The 17,029-nt window shown below is 41.7% G+C and overlaps 1 protein-coding gene across 2 annotated transcripts in view; it reads left to right on the forward strand.

Annotated features, from left to right (window-relative positions):
• LOC100076747 (synuclein alpha interacting protein) overlaps nt 1–17,029 on the forward strand; it is a 173,394-nt gene that overhangs the window by 130,230 nt on the left and 26,135 nt on the right. For both annotated transcript variants that reach the window (XM_029054595.2, XM_029054596.2), the window contains exons 7-8: nt 1,584–1,709; nt 3,581–3,750. In XM_029054595.2, the coding sequence (XP_028910428.1) occupies nt 1,584–1,709; nt 3,581–3,750 (296 nt within the window). The remainder of the gene's footprint in view (nt 1–1,583; nt 1,710–3,580; nt 3,751–17,029) is intronic.

Consider the following 17,029-nt stretch of genomic DNA (forward strand, 5'->3'; position numbering starts at 1 on the left):
TTTTCTTCATTTACTTTTAAAAAGTCTTTCAGTGCTCCATCCAGATTCAGCGCAAATAATAGATCCCAAGTCAGCCAGAATTTCTTAGCACCCATGAAGATTATTGATTTTGTTCAGGGAGACACTTTGAGAAGCTGATTTTGGAGCTACTGATTCCTGACCTCTGGAAATACCCAAGCACTCACTCAAAAATCTGACTTTACCTTTGCAAATAACTTTCAAGAGGTTGAAGACTCACCAGCAAGTGCGCCTTCACAGACCAAATATTTCTAGTCCAGCCTGGGTCCACCTCACCCTTAGGACTATGAGGAATAGGTCTGGCCCAGATACCCAAAAGGGTGTGAGGGTGGCCTGGTCTGCCTGTGGAGAAAAGGGCAGTGAATGTTCACTGTGGTTGAATGTTTGTTACTGTCCCTGTGGACTACTGAGGTGAGGGCAGTGGAGGACGCAAAATAGTAGGGGGAAGCCACCCACTTCAGCTTGAACCAGATTCAAGCCCAGCCCTGTTCTTTTGGGGGCCCAAACTTACCTGGCCTGACCAGGAACCCATCTGAAGCTGTGTAAGATTTGACCCCAGTGCCTCCACTCAAAAATGACCCATACATTTCACTCAGGTGCAGAAGACAGGAAGCTGTTTGGTAAACCACTTCCTCTTGCTCACTCAGATGTGCCTACATCAGCCCAATTGTCCACTCAGAGGCCTCCTGATTTTGCCTTGGGAAAGAGGGCAAAAAACGTCTGTGGTTCCTCATCTATCTGACTCTCTTCCCACCATCCCTTGCCTCCTCCTTTCCCCTTCCTCCCCTGAGCTCCAGTTGCCTGAGACTGTAAAGTAGCTGCTGTTTCAACCAGCATTCCTTTGGCATTTTTAGAAGGTGCAGGCAAATTTAATCCAGAGAAGAATCAAAGTTCATGACCAGAACCAATACCCCCATTCCCCGCTCCAAGAGGAGTAATGCCGAAGAATAAAGAGCAGTTGGAGCCTGTTTCCAACACACCCTCTCTTTAAATGCCAGACTCCACCTCCAAACATTTGGACTGTTGTTTTTACCTCTCTTGTATTTTTTTAAACGTTGTTTAATTTTTCTATTTTAAACCAGTGGAACACAGTCCCACTTTCTTGCCTTCTTTTCCTGCAGCCAAACAAAACATGAGATAGCACCAAGGACAAAGTGGCCAGAATGTAAATGGATTGTGGCACAACATCGCATCCATTCCTTCACTCTTTCAGCGGAGTCAAGTCGCAGCTGCCCTCCCTTAGTATTCTTCCAAATCATTTCCCCCAAGGTAGCAGCGAGAGGCCCCACTGAGCTCTCTGGCCTTTCTCACCCAGACTCTTGGGCCAACCTTATTTGTGATGCTGCCCACATGAGGCGAAAAAGATGTTGACCCTAACAGCGGCAAATGGCCCATTAGCATTTTGGCTGTTTTGTTGCTTGCAGGTTTTTTGCTTATCCTCCATGAGTCTTTTTCCCTTCAAGTTTTCATTTGCGATCTTTCCCGTGCTTCATTTCATCAGAGACAGATGGGCTCATGTTCCCAGAAAGATTTCATTAATCCGAGGGCGATTTGTCATTCTGTAGGAGAAGATTCTTCTGTGGCTGCTCCAGTTTATGCAAGAACAGGGGATTTCTCTGGATGAAGTCGACCAGGGTGGGAACAGTGCAGTACATGTAGCTTCACAGCATGGTTTCCTGGGATGCATACAGGTATGTAACATTTAACAGCAGTGCCCTGAGCTTGCTGTCTGATGAGAACTTGAATGGTAACTAGATAATGAATGTGCTCTCACTAGCCCTGCACAGGGACTGGGGGCTCATGAAGATTAAACACCCCCCCCCCCCCCGTGCATGCTCAGTCTTGCACATCTGCCCTTCTTTCCCCATCCCTCTGAAGAAAAACCCCTCCTGTGAGCCAGTATTGCTGCTTCTTGAATGCCACTCATCCTGAAATTGTAGAGGGTGAGTCTTGAGCACAACGTTGGGAGTGATTCACTCATGCTGCTTCATAAACAGGATAATAAATCGACAGGAACAAGCATCTAGGGCTGTCATGGAGAAGAAAAGAGTCTAGGGCCCTAGTAAGAAGCTGTTGGAGTCTATCAGTGAGATCTTAACACCCACAACAGAAGTGGTGAGGATCACACACATAACCAGAGCCCATTTTATTACAACTTGGCACCTATACACACAGACACACACGTACCCATTACATCTTCCCCATCTACCCTTTCCTTACACAATAGCACCCATCACTGCACGTTACAATCACATATATGCTTCAGATTTATACAGAGCTTATTTCAGTGTAAGTAGTTGTTTAAGTATGGTTACCACATAACTTCCCCCGTACATGTGTAGTAACACTCCTACACACACACACACACACACACACACACACTGCACTCCTCTATTGGCAAGGTTGTCTTGATCTGGGAATTGTGGTGCTCTAGTTTCCATGTTTCACCATGATATGTTGGTGGCTTGTCCAGCAAGACATCCTTATAGCTGCCGCTCCTTGTTGCTATATGGTTGATGTTCGTGACTCTTTCTATTGCTTTCATAATCTGTGGCGTTGTGTTATGCCTCTGGTTTATGCCCTTCAGCTTTTTCAATTATTTCCCAACAGAGACCATCAAAATGGGAGTCACAAAGGAGTTTGGGGGTTAGAAAAACCTACCCTGTGAGAGACCATTGGTGTAAGAAACTGGAAGTGATCTTCCTATTGATTTTGGCACTGGGTGGGCCCTTTGAAGGAATTGGGTCTAATTTGAAGTGCCCGTTGCAAAGGGATGTGGAAAACTTGGAGGGGCTATAGAGGAGAAGTTAAATGATTATTGGGATTGCAAGTGGGACATATGGAGAAAGTTTCAAGGAGTTGGAATTATTTAACCTGAAGAAGAGGATGGACTGAATTCTACCTATCTGACTACCTCGAAGATTGCGAATTTCAGTCGGCTTTCTCCATCCTTAAAGAGAAAATTGAGAGAAACAATATGGGGTTTGGGTAGGTGTGGATAAATTTTTAATAAATGTGAGATTGGTCTATACCCTTCCTTTGATATTTGTTCCCATCAGCAAGGGCTGACAGAAATCCTTGGGGAAGAAAGGTGGAAGGGAAGAGGAGAGTGATGATAAAGCAAGTGAGAATAAGAACAAAAGGGGAAAAAGTGTCAAAGGAGAATATGAGGAAGGGGAAGGGATGGGAGTGGCAAAGAAAATGGCAGAAATTTGAATAAATAAGGAAGCATAGCATCCTATATTTAGACCACATCCCTTAGCAAGGTAGGTGGTTAGTACTTTATGGTAACTTGAACTTTTTACGGTGAGTGATTATTTGCTTCAGGGAAAGAGGACTCTGTCTCTTTATCAGAATTAAGTGCCCTACAGACTTCCACATCTAAGCATATCATTTTGGAACAAAGGCCAACAAAATCGAAGAAATGGTTCATGATGTTCCTAGAACAGCCCCATGTTCACAGTGGGTGCTCACTGAATATTTATCGGTGACAGTGTTGATGATGACGAAGCAGCCTTGGAAGGCCCTGATCCCCATAAACGTTCTCTGCGTTTGTTGGCAGACGCTGGTTGAATATGGAGCAAACGTCACCATGCAGAACCATGCTGGAGAGAAACCGTCCCAGAGTGCTGAGCGGCATGGACACACCATGTGTTCCCGCTACCTGGTGGTGGTGGAGACGTGCATGTCACTGGCATCTCAGGTGGTGAAGTTAACCAAACAGCTGAAAGAGTGAGTTGCCTAAAGATTCCTGGAGGACCCAGCTGTCTGTCCAAAACTACTGATTGGAGAGTGTCAGTCCCCTGGGCTTCAGGGTACTTACCACCACCATAGTTTATTCCTGCTCCTTTGGACCCCGGTCCTGTGGTCAGTTCACAGGTTCCTTCACATTTTCTTCTGATTTTATATTCTTGATCCATTCACCTTACAATATTTTGTTCTCCACTTTGTGCTAAATGAAGCATCTTTGCATCAAAATGGCCTGTTCTCCTTTCCTTTCACTGGTCAGATAAAATGCATTCATCAAAATTTCTCCACTCCCACGTTTTAACTGTACTGTGGGTAAATTAATCCAAAATCTCAGGCACCTGAAAAGCGTAAATGGTATAACAAAACCTAAAACTGACCCCATGGGAGAAAAACAGCTTTATAAGCAAATTGAAGCAGATTTTTGAGAACATGTCAAGAGTACTCCAGAGGAAGGAAGCTCTTCTTTCTCATTTGGGAAGATAGGAAGAGAAATTCCTGCTACTCCCAAGCCTTGTTCTCGTTTCACTCTTGGCCACCCTACAGGAGCCTTTCCTTCCCTCCCCCTTTCACCTTCTCCTCTGCCCTCCCACCCTCTCTCTCTCTCTCCATACCTGTCACACGGCCAAAAGCAGGTTAAAGACAGTCAAGGCAGAGGACATTGAGAGAAAATTCCACCAGAGTCCAAGCTCAACAACCCCTGGAGAACAAACCACTTGAACAAGCAGGTTGTCACTAAACCAGAACACTGAATCAGATTACTTCCAAGGGGATAGGTTTTAGGTGTATGAACAATGGTAATGATAAAGAAAGGGGAAATAGCCAATTATTTCAAGGAGTGAGGTCCAGGGATTTTATGAATTACTTCAAATTTATCATCTTCAACGATGCATTTGCCACCCAAGCAATAGACCAAGAATCAATCAATAGCACTTATTGAGTGCTTATTATGTGCAGAACACTGCACTAAGCACTTGATATGATAGAAATATTAGATACGATCCTTGAACTCATGTAACTTGCAATCTAGCTGAGGAAACATGACACTAAAATAAATTACAGACAACGGCATGCAATAAAGTATCAGAATTTATTCAGAAGTGCTCCAGGGGCAGCTGAGTCTATAAGGTGAGGAAATTATCTATAAATAATGTATAGATATATATGTGTATCTATATATATACACACACACATATATATGATTATTTATAACAATGTCTTCTCCCCCTCTAGACTGTAAGCTCACTGTAGGAAGGGAACATGTCTACCAACTCTCTTGTACTCACCCGAGTGCTTAGTCCAGTGCTCTGCACACAGTAAGCACTCAATAAGTACCATTGATGAGGAGGAGGAGATTCAAAATCAATCGGGGAAGGCCTCATGGAGGAGATGTGATTTCAGTAAAGGTTTGAAGATGGGGAAAGCAGTGGTCAGATTCAAGAATATGTTCAGGAATATCCCGTGGTCACTTAGCGGATGAACTGTCCTCTCTGACCCCCACCGTTGCCCTACCCTTTCCTACTCCCAACTCCCCCATCCACCAAGGGCCCTCTCAACCTTTCTGCTGCATCTTCCCTCCTTCCTCCAAGGCCTCTTTAGAGGGTGCTTTTCATTTCCAAGTTCTCAATCTTTCCACTCCACTTTCTGTTTAACTGAAAAATGAGATGCTGAATTCCATAAAGCTCCTGTAATGGAACGTGGAAGTTAAATTCTCAGACTCTCAGAGTGCAGGCGTAAAGGCTTTGATCACAAAGCTAATTCTCACTTGCAAGTTAATAGACCTAGGGGCATACTGTTTCCTCATTATTTGGAACCTCCTGGGGCAGCTTTTCTGATTTTCAGGCACAAGACCATAAATTGCACTAGGTGTTCATTTGGAAAACTGCCCAAACTCAGGGTTTGGTTAGGATATTTGGTTGATGGCCCCAGGCTACAATCCACATGCATACTAATATGGTGCAGCCCTCTTCTTTCTCCTCTTGGCCACCAAGCTTGATGGTGAAAACAACTTAGTGACAGGATTTAATTGGAAGCGGTCACTGTCAAAATAAAATCCAATTTGAGGTGATGTTGGGGCTTTGGAACGCTTTCTAGGGGAAATAGTTTTATTGTGGCATGGTCAAATCAAGCTGTGACAACTGAAAATACTAGTCAGCACAGTTTAACTGGTACCACCTTTTAATGCCTGTCCCACCAAGATTCTGATTGGCAAAAATCCTTCTGCTAGCCCAGGGATTTTCAATAACTTGGTTGGGTCAATGAAAGGGGACAGGCCTGGCCTCAGTTCAAGGGGTTTAGCTCTTCATTCCAACGCATGTCCTCAGGTTTCTCACTGGGGAAAGCAGCTAAAACTTTGGCCTTCTGGGTTTTTGTCAACTGTGGTAGGTGGAGCTATAGGAAACTTTTCTCATCATATATAACATACCTTGAAGAGTTGGCTGTACATTCAGGAAAGCATTGGAGACAAGAGACAGTTCAGTAATCTAGGCCATGTTTGTGTTGTATTTTTGAAGACTCTCTTTGACACTGAAAGCAAACAAAAAGCCTAATTCCAAATTGTTTGACCTAACCCAACAGTACAGACATTGTAGTCAATCTTCCATTTTAACAAAGCTACACACCGAGGGCATCGCTCTTCTTGTCTGTCCCTCTTCTCTTTATCGTTCGAATGGTCAGTCCTTTCTGATTCACCTTCCAGGTGGAAAGGTGAAGTAGAGACCTTCGTCTTCCCTCTTTGGCCACTCCAGAGAGGAAGAACATGTACTCCATCATCACTGTGGCCTCTGCCTGCTCCCTTGCTAGCAACAGCCTCCCTTGAGCCACAGAGCTCTCTCAGAAAGCAGGCCCAAGCTGCTCTGCATCCTTCACATGGACCTCATTGTCCATTTCCACAGACAATTTGCTCTGCAGCCATGTGGACCAGGAAAGCATCGTGCTGAAATGAGCTTTGCCCATCTTTCTCTTTTCTCTAACCACCTGCATTTCCAACCCTGACCTGCTCCAGCAGAAAGAGGGCCTTGTGGAAGACAAAAAGCAAAAGGGGGTCATGAGCTTTCCTCCCTTTCTCTTTTGCACATGGGATGACAGGAATTCATTCTTGCCTCCTGTGCAGAGAAGCAGGTACCATTGGAACCTTCTGAAGGGACTTGGCTGGCAGGTTCATTCTCTTTGCACTAGATGGACACTGCTAAGCATGACTCTGCCCAGGCAGGGGCCTGGAAATCCTGATAAAACTGGCTTCAGTAAGCCAGAACTCTCCTTAAGCTGTAATAAGAGGAGTTGGGAAGAGGAAAATTCCTACTTCTTAACTTACAAGGACTACTGTCTTGCTGCAGTAATCTCTTTATACCAAAGAGCTGATGCTGCTTCTGATACCTTTAAGCCAAGTCACAAATATCTTAGTAAACCTTTCCTGGGCCACAGCCAGGTAAATTAGCTAAGTTCATTTGGTCCGAACTTAAGGTTTTATGGTAGGTAATGTGCCATGATCAGGAATTGCCATTCGTAACCAATAACAATAATGATAAGTGCAGCATTTGTTCAGCAATTTACTATGCGCCAAGCACTGTACTAAGCACTGGGGTAGATACAAGGTAATCAGGTCGGACACAGTCTCTGTCCCACATCGGGCTCACAGTCTAAGTAGAAGGGGAAACGGGTATTTTATCTTCATTTTATAGATGAGTTAACTGAGGTATAGAGAAAGTTTAGTACCTTGCCCAAGTTCACACAACAGGCAAGTGATGGAGCCAGGATTAGAACCCAGGTCCTCATACTCCTAGGCCCATGCTCTTTCCTTGTCTAGCTATTAACTCTGTAGGAAAGAGTTGGGGAGCTGATTGGTGGAGGTATGTCTCAGTATGTGAGTGAAGAGCCACATAACCCATAGTATCATTAAAAGATTTTAGAGATAAGAAAGAGTACCACAAAATTCCTCTGAAGAGAAGTTTCAAGCTTCAACAAAAGAATCATAGTAGAAGTGTTCGATAAATCTCCTGGTCAACAAGAGGAAAGTGAACAGGAAATATTAGTTGACACTGGGGAAGTTGTAAAATTTCGGGCAGGTAATAGTAGTTAGTGGGAGACATCAATTATCCTCAGAGATTGGTTGAGTAACTCACTGGGAAAAGAAAGTGGAGGTAACATTTATGTACAGGCTCAATGACTGTTCTCTGGAAATGTTAGTTTATGGTGCTGACACGCATTTAATTGTAAGGGATCTGATGCAGAAGGTAGAGACTACTTCTAGGTGAAATTTAACATTTTCACTGCAGGGGATGGGGACTCCAAAAAGTAACACAAAGATATCTAATTTTAGAAAGAACTTCGAAATGTTGTGGAGTCTAATTAGGAAGAAGCTGAAATGGCTAGCAAAAAAGGTGACTTACTAGAAACCAGGAAGCCATTTAAAAGCAAAATTTTACAAGCCCACATGAAGTGTGGATTGCAGAATTTAAACAGGTGATGAAACAGAACCCCTCGGTGGCTAACTATCAGGGTAAATGAGTTTATAACAGAAAAAAAATTCACTTTGCAAAAATGGAAAAATCACCAGAGTAATTAGAACAGGAAAGTCCATAAAGAGTAGCAGATCAGGTGCAAACAGGAAATTAGGCAGGCCAAAAGGAGTTCGAACAGCATTTTGGGAAGGATGCTAAAGCTAATAACATAAAATTCCTCAAATATATCAAAAGCTTGGATCCAGATAAGGAATTTTTGGAGCCACTTGAAGCTCATGAAGTAAAAGGTTCACTTGGGAATGAAAAGAGGATAGCTGAGACTCTTTACTCTTTCCTGAATCTTTGTAAGATTCCCCACACCAAAATTGTTTTGGGTTTTTATAGCAGATAGGATCAGATCAATCGATTGTATTTATTGAGAGCTCACTTTGTGCAGAGCACTGTAATAAGTGCTTGGGAAAGTATAATATTACAGAGTTGGTAGACCAGTTCCCTGCCCATCAGATGAATTGGATCAGTACATCATGGCCCCAGTAGAATATTTTAGACCAAATTGATAAACTAAATGTAAAGAAATCAGGAACTCAGAACAGAAGTTGCAGAATTCTTGGAGAGACTATATGACCTATTGTTACAAACAGACACTCTATCGGAGGATGGGTAGATCACCAATGTAACTCCTATCTGTACAAAGGGTTCCAGAGGTGATGGGAAGAATTGTAGATGGGTAAGTCTCACTTTTATTCCTGATAACTTAATAAAAAAGTAATTAAATATAGGATCAGCAAGCAATAAGAAAAACACAACCTGTCGGGGAAAAGCCAATGTGATTTCTATCAGGGAAAAACATGACTAACTAAATAAGAATGGTAAGACTCCCTTTCTGTACGTAGTAACTTAATAAAAACAGTAATTAGGTTTCAGATCAGTGAGCACTTAGACAATGGCAACATGGTTTCTGTAAAGGGATTTTGTGCCTCACTAATCTGCTGGAGTTCTTTAAAAACATCTACAAGCATGTGGATAGAGGGGAATTGGTAGAAATAATATATTTTGATTTTCAAAAACCTTTTGAAAAGATTCCACACCAAAGACTTTTATAAAGTCGAGTGATCATGGGAAAGGAGGGAATGTTCTGTCATGGACAGAAAATCGGCTAAAACATTGGAAACAAAGGATAGGGCTAAATGGGCACTTTTCAAGATGGAGAAGGGTAAAAATGGAGTTCAGCATTAGTTTTGCCTATCATCTTCATAAATTATTGGGAAGAGAGAATAGAAAGTGAAATCTCCAGGTTGTCAGACGATACCAAACTCTTCTGGGTCTTGAAATGCCATAATGATGAGATAAGGTTCAGGAAGACCTCATAAAGCAAAGTGAGTGGGCTAAAAATGGCACATGAGCTATAATGTGAGCAATTACTAGAAAATGCAGCTAAGGGAAAAAATCCAGATCACAAATTACACTCACTTCTCATATAATGCAGGGGTTACATTCTTGATGAACCCGTATTAAAGAAATCTCTCATTCTAGTACCCACAGTTTGATTGATGTGACACACATGCACACAACTATTTCTTCTGCCATCAAGTTGCATTCTATCTAGATAGACACATGATTGTGGAAGAATACCCTCTGATTCCCTAACAGCATTCTATCTAGCATGCATGGTGAAAATATGTGATATGGGACAACTCGGTGTTCATATGGGACAACTCAGTGTTCATGATAATGGGTTTGGCGCTATCACTTATGACTCAGGAAAGAGATGTCAGAGTCATTGTTCACTGTTCTTTGAAATAATTGCCTCAGTGAAGAGTGACAAAGACCAACTGAATGCTTGATCCTCTCAGGAAAGGTCTAGAAAATTGAACAGAAAACATAGTTACCATTAAATAACACCATGGTATAGTCCTACCTGGAATATTGTTTGTAGGTCTAGTTGCTGCATCTTAGAAAGGACATAATGGAGCTGGAGATGGTTCAGAACAAGACAACTAAGTTAATCAGAGGAATGGGAAAGCCTCCATATGAGGAAAGACTCAGAGAAAAGGTCTCTAAAGTCTGGATAAGTCTCTGAAGTCTCCAAAATTATGAAGGATACAGACAGAGAAAACTAATTCCCACAACACTGGGACAAGACACCAACTGAAGCTGGAGAATGGTAGGCTTAAAATAAACAACAGGACATACTTCATCACATAATAGAAGTTGAGCATATGGAATTTGTAACCACAAGATGTTGTGCAGGCAGAAAATATCAGTAGATTCAAAAAGGGTTTGAATAAATTCACAGACAAGCAGTCATGATGAGCTGCTGGAGGGAAAGTAGAGATATCAGATGGGTGCCCTAGCCTTGAGTATCAAGGTCAAGAAAGATGACCATCCCATCTGGTCCCCCTTTAAGCATCTCGTTACAACTGTTGGAAACAGAAGACTGGGCTGAGTGGTCTATTGTTCCAATATTTACACTGAGTGTTTATGTTCATAAGGTCTAAAAGTCTATTTTCTCTGTGGGGGTAATTGTCAGTGGTTCTAATTTGAGCAAAAAATAAACAGAATTCTTTGTGGAACCATGTGATGGTTGCCCTCCTATTGGTTAGGGATATACCATCTAATATCCCAGCATTTCCCTGCTGCACCCCTGTTGTGGCAATTAATGAACAGCAATTCCATTTTCACCCTGTCCCCAACATGTATTTTGGTGTATATCTGAAAGATGTAGTTAGGGGTATGTGTACAGTCATAAGTTCATTTTGGCAGTGAAATGTTAGGAAAAAATTTACAAAATATTTTTAAAGTTAGAGTTCTGATTGAACTCAATTTAAAAAAGAAAATGATTTAGAGAGAAGGGGTGGAAATTCATTGTAATTGGGAGCAACTTTAGAACACCGTGGCTTCCTCCTTTTCCTTATTTTATAAAGATTTTTTCTGCAGTCCTAGGTTTCCAAGAAGTTTGAGTGATTCTGTTTGTATGTTGGATGGTTGGTTGAAACTTGGGACCAGGTGTGTGGAGCTGATCCAAATGTTTCTTTGATTCTCTGAAAGTTTAGTATACAGCTAAAATCTCAAAGGAATGCATCAAAAAGCCATCAAATGCATGTCCTGGAGCTTAATTTTGAAAGACCCTTTACACTTCGTATCAGCTATCAATGGAGTAGTCATACAACTAAAAGCCATGGCAATTAGGGTAAATGATTTGCACAGCATACAATTTGCACATTTCTCACCCATAACTTGCAAGCACTCTCTCTACAGATATGTAAGTATTTAGTGTAGGCAAGAATATATGTGAATACTTTCTTAAAGAAAGGAGTGGGGTGGGTGAGAGGGTAGATATTGCCTCTTTAGGGTTGAAAGCATTTTTATGAAATTGAAAGCACTATTGGGTGAGAGGGTAGATATTGCCTCTTTAGGGTTGAAAGCATTTTTATGAAATTGAAAGCACTATCTGGTTGGTTGGGATTTGGGGGGCAGGGTGGGCATTATTGAGAATTCTAGTTTAAAATGGCAGTTCTAAATACAGTAAAACCTCTCCTTTATAGGCAAAATCTCCTATTAACCAAGCTTTCCACAAGTCCCAGCAACCCACTGGGCAATTTAATATATCTTTAAAAGACTTCTGTCAAAAACCAAGTAAGATTATAACAAGGTCTCTGAAAATGGACCCCTTCATTTGGTATAAAGGGTTTTTACTGGGTTATACTTGAAAAGTACAGAATCCAAAAGGGAGCACATTAAACAGCAGGAAGTTCTACAAGCCTGTAAGGCTACTTGTCAGAAATGGGACTAGATTTCATTGTACTAGGATTCACAAAATTGTTCAAGCTGAGACTGACAGAGGGAGTGAGTGATTGAAAAATAATGTTAGAGGTTTGGAAAGCAGAAGACAAAAGGGGTTGGAAGGATGGGAAAGGAAATGTGAAAAAATACAGAAGCTCCTCATAAGCAGGAACTGTGTCTACTGATTCTATTGTACTGTACTCTTCTTACTGCTTAATACAGTGCTCTGCATACAATCAGTGCACAATAAATACCATTGATTGATAACTCTGAGAAGAGATGTCTAAATCCAGATATCTGAGACCTTTACACCAATTGACAGGTTTTCCTCAACACTTAGGGTATCCATTATCTCAAATATTCTGCCCCTCAAATTTGGTAAAAGACTGTTATCTGATTTGGCACCTAAATCACTTAATATTCTAGTTTAGATCTTTGTTCCCTTTCAAGAAATTGTCCAAAATTACTAAAGTTTGAGCACTAACTAGTACACTTCATCAACAATGTCAGAAATCAAAAATGAACAATAGAAATCAATTCCTGATCAACTGCTTTAAGGTTTATTTCTGGATAGATTTTGGAGGCCAGAGGATAAGAACTATGCAAAGTGGGGAGGGCTCTCCTAAAGGTGTCCTTAGCACCTGTCTGTGAGTTGTCCTTCATCAGCTAGTCTAGCTCTGCTCAATGTGGCAATGTCTACTCCCAATCTGACCAGTTCACAAGCAACCCATGCCATCCTTCTTTGGGGATGATTTGTCTATATCATTGTCAAGTAGAATCGTGATGGTGCCTAATGAGATGGTTAATTTATGTCTATTCTTTGGTTTACTACTTGTTATACTGCAAGGTTAAAATTTACCTGGTACAGTTCTCTTGTGAGCCACTTTAGAATTTGGCAAAGCAGGCAGTGTTTAGGTCACCTTTTCTAGTTCCTTCCCTATTTGTGGTGAGCAGCACCTGCCTAACTAAGGCTTCTCAGATCCCCAGGGTGTTGTCTTATTATGATCAAACAGCCAATATTCTGAGCCACCTATTTATACAACCACATCTTGTTATAATGTTCTTTAAGCACCCTTTCCTAATAGGGCTCTTGCAATTTCATATTGCTATTACTTAAAGCACTCTCTCACTTCAGGATAACCCTGCAGGGTTGACTTTGGTTTATACACTTGCCTTCCCTGTCTGCCTTGACTCTGAAGTATTTTGACTGACTGAATAGGGTGAATAAAGTCCATTTCAATTTAGCATAGACAGCCCAGATCTGTTAGCACAGGTATCTTTTTGTAGAATAGGATGTGAAGGAGAGCGCTTTGAAAATTAAATGCTGTATTTCAAATGTATTTAAAAATTCAAAATCTTTCCTATTGGTAGACAGTAACTATACTTAATGTGCCTTTACATCACTGTTTTAAAATATATTTATATTTTTGGATCCATATTTTGGATTTCAGGAACACATTAATGTACTTAACATTATTTCCTCTGGGAAGCCATACTTTCTTTACTGCTGTTTCACTTAACACTACTTTCATGGAATCAATTAACAGCCCTAATTGGGGTACAAGCGTATAGGACTTTTATTTAGGAAAAGGGAATATTCCACCTTCAACCTACATATTCAATCTGTCCCCAAATCCCATCAGTTCAAACTTTACAACATCACTAAAATCTGCGCTTTCCTCTCCATCCAAACTGCTACTATGCTGATCCAAGCATTTAGCCTATCCTGCCTTGATTAATATATCAGCCTTCTTGCTGACTTCCTTCCTTCCCAAAGAACCTGCAGTGTTGCCCATCTATCGCCATATCAAGCAGCAACTCCTTACCATAATCTTTAAAGCATTCAATCACCTTTCTCCCTCCAACCTCACATCTCTGATTTCCTAATACAACCCAGCCCACACATTTCTCTCTTCTAATGCCAACCTACTCACTGTACCTCAGTCTCAACTATCTCGCCACCAGGCCCTCACCCATGTCCTGCTTCTGGCCTGGAACACCCTTCCTCTTCATTCATTCATTTACTTGTATTTATTGAGTGTTTACTGTGTGCCAAGCACTGTACTAAGCCCTTGGGAGATGTCTGACAGACTATCAATCTCCCCACCTTCAAGCCTTATTGAAGGCACATCTTCTCCAAGAGGCTTTCCGTGCCTAAACCCTCATTTCTTCTTCTCCCACTCCTTTTTTTGCAGCACCCTTGCACTTGGATTTATTCACTTTATTCACCCCTCCCTCAGCACATAGCACTTACTTTACATATCAATAATTTATTTATTTATATTAATTTCTGCCTCCCCCTCTACACTGTAAGCCTGTTGTGGGCAAGAAACATGTCTTCCAACTCTGTTTTATTGTACTCTCCCAAGTGCTAAGTACAGTGCTCGTCATATAATAAGCACTCAAAAAATACGATTGATTGATTGATTTAACAAGACATGGCCTTGAGTTGTTTTTCTAGTAGTAGGCATGATTTTCAGAGAGCCAGCCACACTCTCTGACCAGGTTCCCTGACCGACTGCTGTCTCTTCACCTGCCTTTCCATGTAGTTGTTCTTCCTATTTGAAGAAGACACCACTGATGTCATGTGTGACTGAAAAGGCCAATTTGGGATCCACAGTCCCAGCCACAGCCACAATGCGAGCACAAAAAGGCTATTCTTTGTATTGTCATGTTTAATATCTTCAGCGCCCGGATCTGTTTTCTCTTTTGCCTCCTCGTCACTCATTCCTTAAAGTTGCTACGATCATTAGTGCATGTGTCCCCCAAATGGTAAATAACAGTGAAGAGAAAAATATTTTATAAGGTTCTGAATAGGCTCATCATACAGACTCCAAATTCTGACCAACTGATCACCATGGGAGGTTTCAATGAAAAACTTCATCAGACCACAAGGATCTGGAAAGTTAAATAACAAAGTTTTCCTCTGCTCAGCAAATCTTGTAAACATCAGCCCGCAATCACCAACGCTTCCTTTTGCCTCCCAAATAAGACAAAGATTTCACGTATGCACCCAAGTCTAAACAGTGGCATCGCATAGATTCTATTATTGTCCATCAGCGGAACTTGAAAGGCATACAGATCACTGCGGCCACTGAAGAATACAGTCAACCACACATTACTTCAATCACAGTGTGGCTTCAGACCAAAACACAGCACAGCAGACCTGATCTTTGCAGCATGACAGATGCAGCAAAAGTGCACAGAGCAAGACTAAGGCCTCTGTACTGTGTTTATTGATCTAATGAAAGCATTTGACACCTTCAACAGACCAGGGTTCTGGCAATTGCTAAGCAAATTTTGCTGTCCTGAGTTATTCACCATGATGGTCTTTCAAGTCCTGCTGCGGGATGGTATGGTTGGTTGAGACATAGCAGCAGCAACCCTGCATGACCTATTTGTACAGCACTTTCAGAATGAAGCAGAGCTGTGTGGTAGATTGAACAGGACTTCCTGAGGATCTGGAAGGTAGAGTCAGAATATGCTCCTGAGCTACTAATAATAATTAAGGATAATGATAATTGTGGTATTTGGTAAGTACTTACTATGTGCCAAGCACTGTACTAAGCGCTAGGGTAGACGCAAGGTATTGAGGTCTGACACAGTCCCAGTCCCAACCACGGCTCACATTCTAAGTAGGAGGGAGATCAGGCATTGAATCCCCATTTTACAGTGAAGGTGACTAAGGCACAGAGAAGTGAAGTGACTTACCCAAGGTCACTCAGCGTGGAATTGGCAGAGCCAGAATTAGACCCTAGGTCCCTTGCTCTTTCCATTAGGCCATGCTGGCATGGTGCCATCAGCCAGAAAGACCGATGCCCCCACCTTATCACCACCCTGGGATTGGGAGCCCCAGTAAGAAACTCTTCCAGCTCAACAGACTAAAAGGATCATCAAGTATCTTTGAGACAATAGTTCAGGAGCTGGTATAGGCAGATAATCAACTACCTGTTTCCCTTTACATCAAGTAGAAACTCCTTACCATTTGTTTGTGCAAGAGATTCTCTCTCAAAGATGCTCAAACTCATAGATGCAGACTCACCGCCGACCGCATCATCTTTGAACCGAAGGACACCTCTGCGGATGGGCTACAGGTGAGCTGAAGAAAAATGAAGTTATGTACAGCCTGCCCCTGAGGAACCCTGCAGACAAGAAAAGATTCTCATTGACAACACAGAATTTACAAGAAGCCAACATAATTCTGTTGTACACTGTCCAATGATGCATGGAGAGAAAAAGAAGTAGAAAACACAATTAGAAAGGTCAGTGTGGCTTTGGATAGGCTGCAAGATAGGGTGTGGTGACAACGTGGCATCAAGTTGAAAATCTGTAAGGTTGTTTTAGCATCCAACCTGCTATATGGCTTTGAAACTTTGACCTACATAGAAAACAATTCCAATCAATCAGTCGTTGGATGGGATTTATTGAGCACTTACTGAATGCGGAACACTGTTCTGCACACTTGGAAGAGTATGATTAAGGTTGAGGACACAGACCAAGCTCTCAAAGATCTTACAGTCAAATAGGTGAGACAGACATGCCCGGTGCAAAAACCACATGTCTGGGAGTCAGAGGACCTAGATTTTAATTCCGGCTCTGCCGTTTGCCTGCTAGGTGACCTTGGGCAAGTCATTTAACTTCTCTGAGCTTCAGTTTCAACATCTGTAAAATGAGGATTCAATACCTATTGTTCCTCCTACATAGACTGTGAGTCCCATGTGGAACAGGGACAGTGTTCAAACTATCTTGAATCTAACTCAGTGTTTAACAAATACAACAAGCATTATTATTATTACCTACAAATAGTGGGAGCAAGAGAAAGAACAACATTAGAACCATTGATAGCAGTAGTATGACATGATAAATAGAAAAATAAGTGAAAATTAAAGTAAAGATATACACAATTGCTGAGGATGGGTGTATAAGTACTAAAAGCAATTGTTAGATTAATATAATCTGGGAAGGAGGCCATTAATCAGGAAATGCCTACTGGAGGAGCTGGCTTTCAGGAAAACTTTGAG

Source organism: Ornithorhynchus anatinus, chromosome X5, assembly GCF_004115215.2.
Source record: "Ornithorhynchus anatinus isolate Pmale09 chromosome X5, mOrnAna1.pri.v4, whole genome shotgun sequence".
NCBI classification, from domain to species: domain Eukaryota; kingdom Metazoa; phylum Chordata; class Mammalia; order Monotremata; family Ornithorhynchidae; genus Ornithorhynchus; species Ornithorhynchus anatinus.